We start from the raw sequence: 16359 nt of genomic DNA, 5'->3' as shown, positions 1-16359 counted from the left end.
GCTGCCATATAATTGGCAATTAAATACTTGCATTAATGAAAAGGTGTACAGATGTAAGTAATCTAGGCTGTTCTCTCTTCTTTTTGTTGCTATGAGGAAGGAGGCAGCCTCAGGTGCCACACCACCAGGTTCAGGAACAGTAACTACCCCTCAACCATCCAGCTCTTCAACCAGAGGGGATAACTTCAATACTGAACAATTCCCACGCCCTATGGACTGACTTCCAAGGCCTCTTTATCAACCTGTTCTCAATGTTTATTGCTTATTTATTTATTATTATTATTATTATTATTTTGTTTGTTTTTTTTGTACTTGCAGTTTGTTGTCTTTTGCACGTTGTTTGCCCATCTTGTGCAGTTTTTCATTGATTCTATTGCCTTTGTTTGTATTTACTGTGAATGCCTGCAAGAAATCTCATGGTAGTATACGTCATATGTACTTTGATAATAGACTTATTTTGAACGTTGAATGTACAGATGAAGGTGGTGTGTGCCAACAGCCAATTCTATTCAAGGTGCACAGAATCTATTTCTCAGTGTCACTAGACAGCAGTGGGCTGATTGGAATGCCTTTGTATATAGAAGCCATTCAAACAATCATATCTCTAGTTTGATGTAAGAAGGGTGCACTTCATTCAATTTATTTCCAGCATCGTAAAGCTAGAAGCATAAAACATAATTCTCCACTAAGGTTTCCATTAACTTCAGAAACAGTACCATTACTCAACTGTCTCTCCATAATGGCTTTCCACTGACACAAGACAGCACCTGGATTAGACTCAGCAGGTCGGACAGCATCCGTGAAAACGAGCAGTCAACGTTTCGGGCTGAGACCCCTCGTCAGGATGAAGGGACTCGGCCTGAAACATTGACTGCTCATTTCCACGGATGCTGTTCGACCTGCTGAGTTCCTCCAGCTTGTTGTACGTATTGCTTTGGCCACAGCATCTGCAGTGCACTTTGTGTTTACCTGTTTTAGACCTTTCCTCGATCTGTTAGCCTTCATTACTATAACAGGAAGCTGATAATTGAAGATCCCACTGAAAGTCTTTAGCCTGAACTGCTAACTCTCCCCACAGAGGCTGACTGACCTGCTAACTGTCTCCTGCACTGCTTTTATTGGTCTTTGACACTGAAAATGCTTGTGTTTTTCTTGCCTGAGAAAGTAATGCTAGCTGCTAAAGTGAGGATGCCAGGCTGCTTGGAAAGCTGAGGATACAGATTCATTGGCATCATTCTGCTATAGGGGTAGAACAAATCCTGAAGGTTTTACATTCCAAGCAATCTTTCTCAGGGGGAGCTTGCTAATACCATCTCCCAGTCAGTGAATATTCCTATATATGGCTTGTTAAACTACACATGCACACACAGATGGTTGTGCCAAGTGCATCTAATTTACTTCAGGAATCAGTAGGTCGGTATTCTTTTCATTCTCTTTTTGATTTGTCTTTCAAATCACTACGAGCCATAGAATTGCCCAAAACAGAAATGGGTCCTTTGCCCCAACTGGTCCACGCCCAGAAAGATTACCATTTAAACCAGTCCCATTTGCCTGTGTTTGGCCAATATACCTCTAAATCTTTCTTAGTCTTGTAACTCTTCAAGCATCTTTCAAATATTGTTGATGTACATGTCCTTACCAACTGCCTCTCACAGCTCATTCCATGTACTGACCACCCTCTGCGTGCAAGAGATGTCCCTCAGGCTCATATTAAATCTCTCCCCACTCACCTTAAACCCATGCCATCTAGTTCTTGATTCCCCAACTCTGAGGAAAAAGATGCATTCTCCCTACCTATGCCCCTTCTGATTTTACAGAAATCCAGAAGATCACTCCTCATTCTCCTATGCTTCAACGGAAAAATGTTTCAACCTGCTCAATCTCTCTGCGTAACTCAGTCCTGGCAACATCCTCATACATCTCCTCTGTACTCTTTCCAGCTTAATGGCACCTTCCCTACAGCAGGGTGACCAAAGCTAAACATAATAATCCAAACACAGTCTCACCAATGTCATGTAAAACTCAAACATGATTTTCCGATCAACATACTATCCAAAAGCATTGACACAGCCCACAATGCGGAAGCCAATTTAATCAAGAGTCAAGCGAGTGAGCCTGCCTCTACAGGCAGCTCTTCCTAATACAAGGACGGGCCTGTCAGTGTTGATATTCCACTATCCTTGTGAGGGCTGCACTCCATTTGTTGTACGTGTTTTACACAGAATTCATGGCAAGAACTGTTCCAACATGTAAGAAAATAAATTATTCCACCTAACATCGTTTCTCCTTTCAGACTACTGACAGATATAAATCATTTCACACATTACTTAGAAATATGTCTTCTTCCACAGCTCCTGAGTATGCTTTTGGTAAACAGTCAGCATGGAAATCAGCGATTGTGCTTGGTGCAGCGAAGAACCACGGAATCCTTGGCTGTCTTCTCATCAACCAAGACCTGTGCCAGGAAACAATCCACCCACTGCATTCAGAATTGCAAGATGTTTGTGCCAACGACTTCAGCTGTTGAGATCTGTGGAAAGCTTTGTGCTAATTGCCGTCAGCTTCTGAGATAATCACTGGTCTCTGTGGCTTGATGAACTCTGGAACTCTCTCCTCTCACACAGACCAACTTCCAAGAGTTCAAAATCTGCACCCAATAATATTAGCGCAGTGAACACAGCACTGACCCCTGGCAGCTATTCAATCTTTCTCAAGTACAACCATGAAAAGTGCTGTTGTTCTGAAGCAGTGCTGGTCCTCCTATTGTTCAGCCCCTCTCTCTTTCACTGGCACCCCCTCCCCACAGGCATTGATAGAGCCTTTGTGTGCCAAATCATTCTGTGTGGCAGGAGACCAAAAGAGACAGGGATGGTGATGCTTTTTCAAATATAAAGTGACAGTCCCTGTTAGAATTCTGCACTGTGCCCACCTCCAGGCATCGCGCATCAGAAAGGCATTACCAGCCTTGGAGGGAGCACTGATAAAGGTTTACCAGAATTAGGTCAGCGCTAAGGAACTTGAGTTAAACGGAGAGTTGAGAGTACTGAATGGTATGAAGAAGCAGAAGAGAGAGAGATTTAATTGATAAATTTAAATTTATGAGTGAATTTCTAAATCTCTGGAGAGCATTCTAACTGGATGCATCACTGTCTGGTATTGGGGTGGGGTGGGGGGGGGGGGGAAGGTGCTTCTGCACAGGATCGGATCAGCTGCAGAGAGTTGTAAATTTAGTCAGCTTCATCACGAGCACCAGTCTCTGTAGTACCCAGGACACTCTCAAGGAGCAGTGCCTCAAAAAGGCGGCATCCATCGATAACGACCTCCATCACCCAGAACATGCCTTGTTCTCATTGCTACCATCAGGGAGGAAGAACAGAAGTGTGAAGTCACACTCTCAACGATTTAGGGACAACTCCTTTACCTTCTGCCATCCGATTTCTGAATGGACATTGAACCTATGAACACTACCTCACTACTTCTTTTATTTCTATTTTTGCACTATTTAATTTACCTCTCTCTATATATATATATATATATACACAATGTAATTCCCATTTTTTCCTATTATCATATATTGTACTGCTGCTGCAAAGACAACAAATTTCATGAAATATGCTGGTGATATTAAAGTTGATTCTGATACTATTATTATTTTAATAGAATAAAGCTTTCACCAAGAGGGAGGGTTGACACAAACGAATAAAGATTAATAAGAGGAGCAGAAGAATTATGGGTTTGGGGGAGGGAAGGTGAGAATACGTCCCTTACTCAGTGCTGTGATATAGAAAGCAGAGCCTGAAGGGTTCCAGCGGCAGATCCAACGATAAACTTCAAAAGGGAACTAGATATATACTTGAAAGGAAAATGCTTGGAGAGAGAAGGGGAGAGAGAATCCAGATGAGTTACAAGGCACCAGAACCACCACATTAGGGCAAGCAGCCCCCATCTGTTCAGTACAATTGGTTCCACGGTAAAGATGAGACTGAACCGAAAAAGAGTTTCAGATCGAGGAAGTTTATTGAACTATTTATCGAATTGCATTGTTATATCATCCCCCATCTTGGCTGATATTGTTAATTCCGCTTTAAGACCACAATGTGGATAAATGAATGCTCATCCATTTTATATCCTGGGTGTGATATCTGGACAATGTGAAGGTAATGGAATTTAGATTACATTATTGACTTTCCATTGCACTAAAATGTACCTTCAGGATGGTTGCTTATAGTTCAATATGGAGTGTCCGCAGCAAAACAAATTTTGAGGAACCTCAGGAAATCCGATGATCACAAGACATTGACGCAGAATTAGGCCATTCAGCCCACTGAGTGCACCCCACATTCAATCATGGCTGATTTATTAACCTTCCCAACCCCATTCTCATGCCTTCTCCCCATAATCTTTGATGCCCTTACTAATCAAGAACCCCTCAACCTTCACTATAAATATACCTAATGACTTGGCCTCCACAGCCATCAGTGGAAATTAATTCTTCATATTCACCCCCCCCCCCACAGTTTAAAAAATAATTCCTCCTTATATCTGTTCTAAAGGGACAGCCCTCTATTCTGAGGTTTTGCCCTCTGGTCCTGGACTCTCCCACTATTGGAAACGTTTTCCCCATGTCCACTCTCTCTAGCCCTTACATTATTCAATAGGCTTCGATAAGACCCCCCCCACCCAACACCATTCTTCTAAACTCCAGTGAGTACAGGCGCAGAGCTATTAAATGGACCTCATTTTAACCCTTTCATTCTGGGTTGATTCTCGTGAAGCTCCTCTGGATTTTCCTTTGCCGTTAGTGGATATCAAAGGCACAATCAATTTAAATCAACTAGTCCCAAATACACAAGGATAATTATTAAATGCCACACCACCCTAACCAACTCTTTCAAAAAAGAGATATCGTGGATAGAAGGTGAAGGGGAGGAGAGAAAGAATGCTGTAGCTTCAGCTGGAGACAACTTCTCCTTAATTCTTGTTATATAGAATCAGACTGACAATAAACAACATCAAGCTTTAGATCGATAAATTAAATGAGCGGGCTTCGTCTTCAATGCTTCTGCTTTGAAGAAAACAAGTTGCTGAATTATTAAAGCAAGCTGTCCACCACAGAGTCAGAGGGAGCTGGACGATGATTTCTTTGGAAAAAATCAAAAGTGGCTCAATTGTTCTTCTTCCATTTCACTTTCAATAGGAACGTCTTTGTTCAAATCCAAATAGGACTCAGGCTTATCCTGAACAGCAAACCGATGATGTTAGCACATCTCTGTTAGAGCAACGTTAGCTTGTTGTTCAGGATTAGGAACAATCGCAAAAGAGGCTAAAAGCATCATAGGGCAAGGTTTGAGAATTTGTATCTCTGCACATTTTATTGGTAAAAGTACGGGATGTGCATGGAAGTACAGAATTTCTGGCCAGCCACCAGCGATGACAATGGCAGCTGAGAGTCATGAGAACAGCACCGTGGCACGTTTCCAGTTCCACTTTTTCCACGGACTGCTTGCTGTGAATAATCGCTGCTTTGTGCAGCAGTTGAACCGTGCGGTAGAATAAAAGATACGTTGCAATACACTGAGGCTATGGGTCAATGGCTGTCATGGCAACAGCAGATCCTGCTTTTACAATCTAAGTGTTTACGCCAGAAGCATACCTTGAAACAACCAAGAGGCTGGAGGGAGCTTCTTGCCATCGTCCAAGATACTAAGTTCTGCAAGGAAACTGGGGGTCAACTGTAAGCACATCCCGCAACTGGAAAACTTCCCGCAGTATCTAAAACCCAAGGGCAATTGAGCTTCAATAGATTTCTGGCAGTCACTTCTAACTTCAACAGAGAAATGAGAGCAGTTAGGTAACCTTACAGCTATCAGTTTTTCTCTGATACATTTGACCCTCTCGGCCTTCTTTGTAGTGAAGACATTTATTATTACATCTTGACATAGAAAATAACACAAGGAAAGGTGAGCGCAAGTAGCCGATCAAAGAAAAACACATTAAGGAATGGTTGCAAAATTAATAAGCTCTGTTAGAAAGGAGGAATGAAGATAAGAAATCTAACTTCAAATAGCTTTAAAACATTTTATTCAAAGAAATAAGATTTAATCTTTTTAAGAATGGCATGGAATGCACTTTGAAAACTAAACATTATGGTAAACTTATTTACCAAAGAAAAGTTAGCGGAAAGATTGAAGGAATTTATTTAAAAGAATATTGACTAGAAGACATTTTAAATCTTGATTCAAGCAGAAAATTGCAATAACTGATTTAGCTCTTGAAGTTGTACGTAGGGGTATTACAGCTTCAGTACTTGTTGGTCAAAGGGTTACTCTTTCCCCGGCTCTCTGATAAACCTTTGACCTTCTACCATTCACACTTGTTCCTCTGCCATGAAAGGCATAGCTGGATCAATGGGCCTGCTTAGTGCACCATTCAAAACACAGACAAAAGCTGCAGCCTTGAATTTTAACCAAGGGAACAGATTTCAATTTGAAAAGGAGAAATTATGTTTCAGCATCGAGAGGTAAGTAGGTGAAGGGGTGTCACTGCTTTCTGCAAAATGTCTTGGAAAAAGGCTGTCACAGTGGAGAGACTTGTTTTCAACTTAAAGGCATGCGGTTCTGTTTAGTAGGGATTACTAGATCAGTATGCATGGGCATGACCAGTTTTGAAGAGATGACAGAAACTCTTCTCCCTCATTTCTTTAGATGAACTGTGAAATTTATCCAAGTTTCTATAGTTTGTGAAAATCAATAGATTTGTACAAGAATGATACTTAAGATGTTTAATTAAAAATGTTAATCAGAAACAACATCAAACGTAGACATAAAGAAACATTTTTATAAACCAAAAATTATAATAAAAACGATGGGATCTATTCAACAGAGTAGACCGGCAGAGGCTCGACTGAAATAGCTTGGTCCTTTAGGACGGAAAAAAAAACTACTGTCCTCGTCTCCTGCTGGTGTCCGTCAGACAATTGTCCCTGTCACTGGAATTTAGAAGACTGCGGGGGTGGGGGGATCTCATTGAAACCTACAAAATATTTTAAGGATTAGATAAGGTGGAAGAAGAGAGGATGAGTCCTTTGGTTGGGGTGTCCAGAACTAGAGGGCACAGCCTCAAAATTGAGGGGTGACCCTTTAGAACAGAGGTAAGGAGGAATTTTTTTAGCCAGAGAGTAGTGAATCTGTGAAATATTCTGCAACGGACAGCTGTGGAGACCAAGATTATAGGTACATTTAAAGCGAAAATTGATAGTTTCTTGATTGGTCAGGGCATCAAAGGATATGGTGAGCACCGAGGTGCATGGGATTGAGTGGGATCCAGGATCAGCCATAGTGGAATGGCAGAGCAGATTTGATGGGCTGAATGGCCTAATTCTGCTTCTATATCTTATGATCTAAGAACTGGGATTAGGACCAGTGCACCCTGCTCCACACCCTCCTGGCAAATCCACAGTCTACAAAGAACATCAGACATAGCAGCAGAATTAGGCATCTTGGCCCATCAAGTCTGCTCTCCCACTTGGTCATTGATGACATTTTCTCTCTGAACCCCTCTTGCTTTCTCCCTGTAAAGAACTGGGTGACCGTCTCTTCCCCATGCCAGCCATTCTAAGGGCAACATACGTTGGGGTTAGGGTTGTTGCCTGTACAGGAATAACCTGTCTGTGAGGGCCCCGTCATTGCCAGCCAGGCTGCTTGTTGGCGATTTCCATCGATGAGGCATTCTGTGCTGTTGCAAAATAAAGTTTTTCACAACTTGTTGGTGTTTAGAAGAGTGATGGGCTCGGTGGAGGAGCTCACTGATATTTAAAGGCCTAGAGAGTGGACACGGGGAATCTCGCACTTGATGGCAGAGTCTCAGAATTCAAGGTCGTCGCTTTGGAACAGAGATGAGGAGGAATTTCTTTAACTAGAGGGTGGTTGAATCTGTGGAATTCATTGCCGCAGACGGCTGTGGAGACCAACTCATTGGATATATTTAAAGCGTAAGTTGATAGGTTCTTGATTAGATAGATAGATAGATAGATAGATAGATAGATACTTTATTCATCCCCAAGGGGAAATTCAACATTTTTCCAGTGTCCCATACACTTATTATAGCAAAACTAATTACATACAGTATTTAACTCAGTATAAGTATGATATACATCTAAAATCACCCTCCCAAAAAGCATTAATAAATAGCTTTTAAAAAGTTCTTAAATAGTTTACTAAAGTAAAGTAAGGGTGTCAAAGGTTATGGGGAGAAGGCAGGAGAATGGGGTTGAGGGGGATAATAAATCAGCCATTTTGAAATGGCAGAGCAGACTTGATGGACCAAATAATGTTCTTATGTGACAATAGTAAATTAATTTACCAGTTTAAGAGTCCATGATTTTTTGAGCTGGCTTTCTAACAGGAATTGTACAAGCTACATTTCTTCCAGGAGAGACGTACCTGGTTCAGATATCGAAGCCATTTTTCCCAGCAGCATAGACAACACTGGCAGCACTTGAGTAGACATCTGGCACAGGTATTTCCCTAAAAAAAAAGAGGGGGACAAAGAGAAAGAAACCATGAAATCAAAAATCACCACCAAATCCAAAATATTCCCCATTCCTTTTCAATATTCATCCAAACATTGTTTTAGGTTTTGCATGACAGTTTATCCAAACTCTTGAAAAATTCAGAACTCCAGATTCAGAGTCATTTATAATTCAGAATGCTGGAAAGTTTAGACATTATAAAATTGGCCAGGCATGCCTTTGTTAGGACACTGACAAAGCCTTTGGAGATACTTGAACTCGGTTCCAGAGTGGCAGAGATCTTCCAGCAAGACAACAGATGAAAAAATCATGGTAAATGCCACGTTGGTGATAGAGGGTCAGTCGAAAACTTTTAAGGTGATTGGTATATGGTAGGAGTTTCTAAAAGAAAATGAGATTCCAATATAAAAAGACTACATGTGGAGGAAATCCAAAATAAAAACAGAAAAAGCTGGAAACATTCAATAGGTCATACACGGTCTGTGCAAAGAGAAATGGGAGTAATGTTTTTGTATGAGGATCCTTCAGCCGACTGGCTCTAACAAAAGATGTCAGATGTAAATCATTAATTTTTAAATTGATTGATATACAGTGTCAATAAGTCCTCCAGGCCTTTCGAGCGACATCCCCCAGCAATTCCCTAATTTATTCCTAGCCTAATTACAGGACAATTTACAATTCAGAATGCTGGGAAGTTTAGACATTATAAAATTGGCCAGGCATGCCTTTGTTAGGACACTGGCAAAGCCTTTGGAGATATCTGAACTCGGTTCCAGAGTAGCAGAGAACTTCCAGCAAGACAACAGATGAAAAAATCATGGTAAATGCTACGTTGGTGATAAAGGGTCAGTCGAAAACTTTTAAGGTGATTGGTATATGGTAGGAGTATATGGTAGGTATCATTTACAATGACCAATTAGCCTACAACCAGTACATGTTTGGTCTGGGGGTGGAAACAAAGAGCACCCAAAGGAAACCCACATGGTCACAGGGAGAACATACAAACTCCTTACAGGAAGTGGCGGGAATTGAACCTGGGTGGCTGGTACTGTAAAGTGTTGTGCTAACCACTACGCTACCGTGCCGCTCATTAACTCTGTTTTCTCTTTATACTGATGTTGCTTGACCTGCTAAGTACTTTCAACATGTCCTCCTGTTATTGGAGCTTTCAAACACACCACTACAAGCACAAGTGTGCCAGGAAAGCGACAGCAATAAAGCAACATAGCATCATTGACTCTGTCAATGATGGTTCAGAGTCAGACATCTCAAGGACAATGGCAGCAGGAAAATCAGGAGAGAAATCTGAGAATACAGAGGAACAGTGCTTAAAATAATTCACATGATACAGATTTTTACTGCACTGATTGATTAAAAATTGATTTTAGCCCGGGTAATTTATGTTTTGTTTCTGGTCAACTTGTACTGAGTATCCTGAGGCAAGTGACAGCCCAAAGGTCATTCAACCACACGCAGAGCACAAGTCAGGAGCTATCCACTTACCCCGATGAGTACGGCGACAGCAATTCCCAACAAGTTCCCAAGTAGCTGGAGGTTCAAGTCCAGCAATCCCTCTAAGTTACTGCGCAAACCGAAGGGGTGGTTATGAAGCTCTATGACGTTGATCTTCATGGGATGGGTCAGGTGATTGAAGTCAAGAGCCGAGAGGCTACATCACAGCTCTGTGAAACTCTGGTTAGACCCACCCTTAGGATCAGTACTGGTCACCTCATTATGGGAAGGATTTGGAAGCATTAGCAAGGGTGCTGAGGAGATTTACTGGGATGCTGCCTGGACGAGAGAGCATGCCTTACCAGAACAAGTTGAATGAGCTGGAATGTTTCTCTTTGGAGTGACAGAGGATGAGAGGCAACTTGACAGAGGTAGATAAGATGATAAGAGGCATAGATGGAGTGGCCAAAACCAGGTGGCAGCAGTTTAAGGTGAGTGGAGGAAAGCTTAGCTAGATGTCAGAGGTAGACTTTTTTTAAACTCACCCACACAGAATAGTAATTGCCTGGAATGCACTAACATGGGCGGTGGAGGGGCATTTCAAAGACTGAGATAAGGCACATGGATGAAAGAAAAATGGAGAGTGATAAGCTAGGAGAGAATTATCATATTGATTCTGGAGTAGGTTTGGCATGACATTATAGTCCGAAGGGCCTGTACAGGGCCGTACTGTTCTGTAACGCAAACACAAGGTGAAAGGTAAAACTGGGAGAGGGGGAGGGGTGACGTAAAGAGTTGGGAAGTTGATTGGTGAAGAGATAAAGGGTCCTTCTCCAGCCTTTCATCTCTTTCACTAATCAACACCCCAGTTTTTACATCACCCCTGGTTTCACCTGTCACCTTTTACTTCTTCCACCCCTCTCTATCCCATTTCTTACTCTGACTTCTCCAGTCCTGATGAAGGCTCTTGGCCCAAAACACCGATTGTTTACACTTTTCCATAGATGCTGCCTGGCCTGCTGAGTTCCTCCAGTATTTTATGTATACTGTTCTGTGTTCTAAATTCAGCATCATTGTGTAGGAAAAAAGAATTAAAAGGAACAGTTTGGCAACACATGCAAAACGCTGGAGGAACTCAGCAAGTCAGGCAGCATCTACGGCGAGGAATTAACTATCAATGTTTTGGGCTGAAACACTTCATCAGGACCAGTCCTGATGGTCCTCCAGCATCGTGTGTGTGTTCTGCTCAAGGTTTTCCGCATCTGAGGAATCTCTTGTGGTTATTAGTTAGGTGTTTAATTCCTAGTTTCATTAGTTTGGCACTGTATCATGGGACAAAGGCCTGTTCCGGTACTGTACTGTTCTATGTTCTGCACGGTAGTGCAGTGGTTAGCACAACACCTTACTGTACCAGCAACCCAGGTTCGATTCCTGCCGCTGCCTGTAAGGAGTTTGTACATTCTCAATGTGACCGTGTGGGTTTCCTCTGGGTGGTCCGGCTTCCTCCCACAGCCCAAAGACGATGGTAAGTCAATTGGTCATTGTGATTAAGCTAGAATTAAATCGGGAAATTGCTAGGCAGCACAGTTTGAAGGGCCGGAAGGGCCTATTGCATGTTGTATCTCAATAAATAAATAAACCTATCAGAAAATGCTAGCGCTAAGGAACCAGATGTAATGCTGAAGTAAGGATCGAGATTCAAGGTGGGGCAGGGATAAGAAAGAATCTGAGATTGTCACCAATCCAGATTCAGACAGGTTCCCTGATAGTTCGAAGCCATTCTGTACAGCACAGCGCCTCAGGAAGAGAGAAACACGACTAGAACAACAAAATGCCAAACAGCAGGTTCACTTTCGACTGACAGACAGGTAAACTTTCTAGGGAATTCCTTAGTGAGATGATGATGACAGAAGAAAAATAAACTGAAGTGAGTGGGATGTGCAGTATCTGTGGCTCTGGAGAGTGAAGCCTGGTGAGTTAAGGCAGCCGGAACGTCTGTGCAAATGTAGACATGGATCTTTGGAGGAGAAGCTGAGGCAAAAGGTGTAAGTGAGAGAGAGTGGAGGAGGAGAGTAACTGGAACAGGGGATAGAGAGTATTCAGGTCACCGCTGCCACTGGCAAAGGAGGAGGTGGTGGCCCTGGGTAGAGAAAGGTTTTCCTGCTGCTTTCCAGCTTTCCAAACCAGCAACAGCTTTGATCAAACACAGGTCTTGAGCAGCTAGTTACCATCTCCTTAACAATTCACCACTGCAGAACACCACCACCTTACAATTCGGAAGTTTCAAATCCACAGCCACACTGGATGGTGAGGTTCGAATATGTGGAAGAACGTAGGATTATAAGAGGTCACAGGATACAGAGACTTACAAGAAGTTTCTGCATTCACCATCTGTTTACAGTCCCAATCATTGATCAAGCTCACTTACTAATTAATCTCAGGAAGGCACCATGGGTGAGTTGGGCTGAAAGGCCTGGTACGCTACTGTAGAACTCTATGACTACTAAAGTAGTTGGATAGAACTGCAAAGGTCAAGTGATACTGAAGGCCTGTTACTCAGGTGGCTAATCTCTGTAATCCACAACAAGAAATGGCATGTCCATGTGTGTGCACGCTTGAGAGAAATGCATATGTATGCATGCATGCAAATATGTAGCACTCTGTGCACATGGGTGCATGCATACATACATTTATGAGTTTGTCTCTGCTTTGTGTGTTTGCCTCAGTGTGTTGTATGTATGTGTATGTACCTGTCTGCTTGTGATGATAAATAAAATGTAACGTCAGGATGCTAATCAACCACTTTCTGCAGTCACTGCTGCTCCAGCAAAACCATGCTCAGAAGTACAAAGCATCAGAAAATCTAGCAAATGAAGATAGTCCAAAACATGAGATTCTGCAGATGATGGAAATCCAGAGTACTATGCACAAAATGCTGCAGGACTCAGCAGGCCAGGCTGCATTCATGGGAAGGAATAAACAGCCATCGTTTCAGTCTGAGACCCTTCATTGGGACTGGAAATGGGGGGGGGGGGGAAAGAAGATAGAAGCTCTGATTCTCCTCCTCCTTCCTTCTCTCCCATGGTCCACTGGCCTTTCCAATCAGATTTCTTCATCTTCAGCCCTTTATCTCTTCCACCCATCACCTCCCAGCTGCTTACTTCATCACCCCTCCCCACCCACCCACCTTTCCATTCGCCTGCTTTTGCCTATCGCTTGCTAGCCTGTACTCCTTCCCCTTCCTTTCCAGTCCTGGCCTGCTGAGCTCCTCCATCATTTCGTGTGTGAAAATGGTCCTAACTAGGCAATTGAGGATAACAGATCCGATCACTTAAACACACCTGAGGACTCCACCAATTCTAATCGCACTGTCACATGCGATTATCTGTTATTTAACATGGGACACGCATTGGCAACAGAGGACAGAAAATATCATCTTGCCCCAGGGCAAGAACATTTGCCTCCTCACACACACTGGCACTGCTTTCACTAGCAGCAATATGCCAATTCTCACGGCAAACATTCATTCATATGGAAGTGCTGCCCAGCATCTCGCCTTGAAAGTATTTCAATTTCACATCTCACAATGTGAGAGTACCCTTTTTCTGAAGTAATTTCGCTGGACAAGATGTTCCCATACCAGAAGCAGATGACCAGCTGCTGCGTCCCACAGCAATGTTACAGCCCACAAACAATAATTGATCTCACAGCCAGATGGAGCGCGTTGCTGCCAATAACATTATTGAAACAGAAACAAGCTGGATAAAAGTTAAGCCTTCAGAATCAAAGACAAAATAAATTATTAGCAGCTGGATTTAATTGAATACGACGCATTTTTTTTTGGAAGAAACATTATAGTTCATAAAGACCTTCTAAATTGCGCTCTAATAAAATGCATTGCCCTGAGCCACAGGATATAAAATATTTACTGTAAATGGTAACATTTCCTTTAAATAGATGGGGTATCTTGAAAAATATCGGAAGGATTGGAAATGAATCCCATTCCCGGATCTTATCTTACCTTTCCTTTTAGGCTGTTGTGAACATACAGAAGAACGATCTGTGGAATCCTGACAAGTGTGATTATAAACGAGCCCTTAACAACTGTTCCCAGATGGTAATTAAAGAGCCTCAAAATAGAAGTGAGGATTGGGTGGCTGGGCAAATTGGTTTTGTCTCTGAGGAAAGAAATCAGTGATCATATATTAGTCTCAAGCCTGGAGTGAAATGAAGCATTGACAATGCCTGATGCATTAAATATGAGCTATGTTATTTCATCAAAGATTAGATGTCTAAACAGTGTGGAACTGAGCCAGGAGCTCAGCAACACCCTCTGCTGAGCAGCTCGATGAATAGTTCTGGAGTTGGGGGCAATGGTTCAACTCAGGCCCCAGGGTGGGTATGACATCACTAGAATTCTTGCTTCCATTGAAAGGTGTTCACGTTGTCAATTCTTAAAATTCATGGAGCACAATTTAGGATAATTGGAGTAAATTACAGAGTGTTTTTTATTTAAAACACAGAGCAAGATGACTATGTGGAACACGCTGACAGGGGTGATAGTAGAGGAAGGTACATTCTGGGCTTTTGAGAAACTCTTACATTAGACACATGGATGATAAGATATTGAAGGGCTATGTAAGGATGTGTTAGATTGATCTTAGAGAAAGTTATAAGGTCAGCACAAAATAGTGGGCTAAGGGGCTATAACATTCTGTGTTCAAGATGGCTTTAATACTACCATTGAAAGGACTATAAAGTGTGGATGTGGAGAGGACGTTTCCTATCAAGGGGAAGTCTAGGACCAGAGGGCAAAGCCTCAGAATACAAGGATGTCCCTTTAGAACAGAGAAGTAATTTCTTCAGCCAGAGGGTGTTGAATCTGTGGAATGCATTGCCACAGGTGCCTGTGAAGCCTGTGCCATCAAGTATATTTTTAAAGTAGAGGTTGATAGGTTCTTTCTTGATTAGTAAGGGCATCAAAGTTACGGGGAGAAGGCAGGAGAATGGGGTTGAGGTGAATGCTGGAATGGCAGAGCAGACATAATGAGCCAAACGGTCTAACTCCTGCTTCTATGCGTCATTTGTTAAACAGATCAAACATTTACAGGATCAACGTGCAAGGAATGGACCTGTGGTCAGAAACAGCCCATGGACAGCACTTGAATTTAACTTAGTGATACAGCGCCCAGCAGGCCCTTCTGACCCTTCAGACCATGCTGCCCCAGCAACCTCAACAAACCTGATTAACCCTAACACAATCATGGGACAACTTACAGTGACCAATTAACCACCCCACTACGTCTTAGGACTGTGGGAGGAAACCGGAGGACCACACATTCCATGGGGAGGACTCCTTATAGAACAGCACCGGAACCGAACTCCGAACTCCAGACCGGTAATACCACTGGACTAACCACTACACTTAGCATGGTGCCATTTGTTTTTTAAAGATCATAGCAGCCAGAATGAAATTCCAGTCCATCAACAAACTTACATCCAGATCCCAATCCGTCAACATCTGTGCAACCGCATTCTAATCCATCATCACTTCCAGAACTGAGTCCATAAGCACCTTTGGAAAGGGATCACGGTCTTTCAGTAGCTGTAGAAATCAGATCCCAGCCTCAGAGAATTTGTTTGATGCATCCAGGCATAATGCTATCTATGGTGCACTGAAAAACGCAAGATGCCAGGTTTCTTTAGCCTCCTAAAATAGAGGCGCTGGTGAGCTTTCTTAGCTGTGACACCTAGGACAGGCTATTGGTGAAGTTCCCCAGGAACTCGAAGCTCTCAACCCTTTTTAATCTCAGCACCATTGCTAGAGAGAGAAGATATGCACTGCCACCCTTCATGAAATCAATGACCAGTTCTTTAGTTTGGCTGACTTTGAGGGAAAGAGAACCTTTTCCCCAGTTGGAGATGTCAAACGTGAGGGGACATGCTTTTGAGGTCAGAGGGAGGAAGTCTAATGGTAACATGAGGAGTAAGTTCTTTTTTTAAAAAAACACAGAGTGGTAGTTGTTTGGAAAAGGTTACCACTGGTAGTAATGGAAATAGTTTGGTGGAGTTTAAGAGACTTTAAGAGAGAGGCATGATTATGAAGAGAATGGAGGGATACTGATGATACGCAGGAGGAAGACATTTAGATTGCACAACATCCTAGGCTGAATGGCCTATCCAGGGCTGTACTGTTCTATGTTCCTCCTACCTGTTGAAATAACAGCACACCACAGCCCCGGCAATGGTCATCTGCTGACAAGCAAGAATAAACTCACTGGTCCAGATCAATCCAGTTAAGTGATACCACCACATGTAGCGAACGCCAGACAGCGACCTGTACTCAACTTGGTTATCTGCGATTACGTAAGCATTAC

At 42.6% G+C, this 16359-nt stretch overlaps 1 protein-coding gene across 7 annotated transcripts in view; it reads right to left on the bottom strand.

The window, feature by feature from the left end:
• The window catches only part of LOC132401765 (choline transporter-like protein 3), a 160696-nt gene that overhangs the window by 39828 nt on the left and 104509 nt on the right, over positions 1-16359 (bottom strand). For all 7 annotated transcript variants that reach the window (XR_009514696.1, XM_059983943.1, XM_059983942.1 and 4 more), the window contains 3 exons: positions 16194-16359; positions 14004-14160; positions 8442-8525 (listed from right to left, as the gene is read on the bottom strand). Coding sequence is in view for 6 of the 7 variants with exons in the window: in XM_059983943.1 (XP_059839926.1) it covers positions 8442-8525; positions 14004-14160; positions 16194-16359 (407 nt within the window). In the remaining variant the exon portion in view is untranslated. The remainder of the gene's footprint in view (positions 1-8441; positions 8526-14003; positions 14161-16193) is intronic.

This window comes from Hypanus sabinus, chromosome 11, assembly GCF_030144855.1.
Source record: "Hypanus sabinus isolate sHypSab1 chromosome 11, sHypSab1.hap1, whole genome shotgun sequence".
Classification (NCBI taxonomy): Eukaryota; Metazoa; Chordata; class Chondrichthyes; order Myliobatiformes; family Dasyatidae; genus Hypanus; species Hypanus sabinus.
This window is presented reverse-complemented; position numbering and strand designations above follow the sequence as displayed.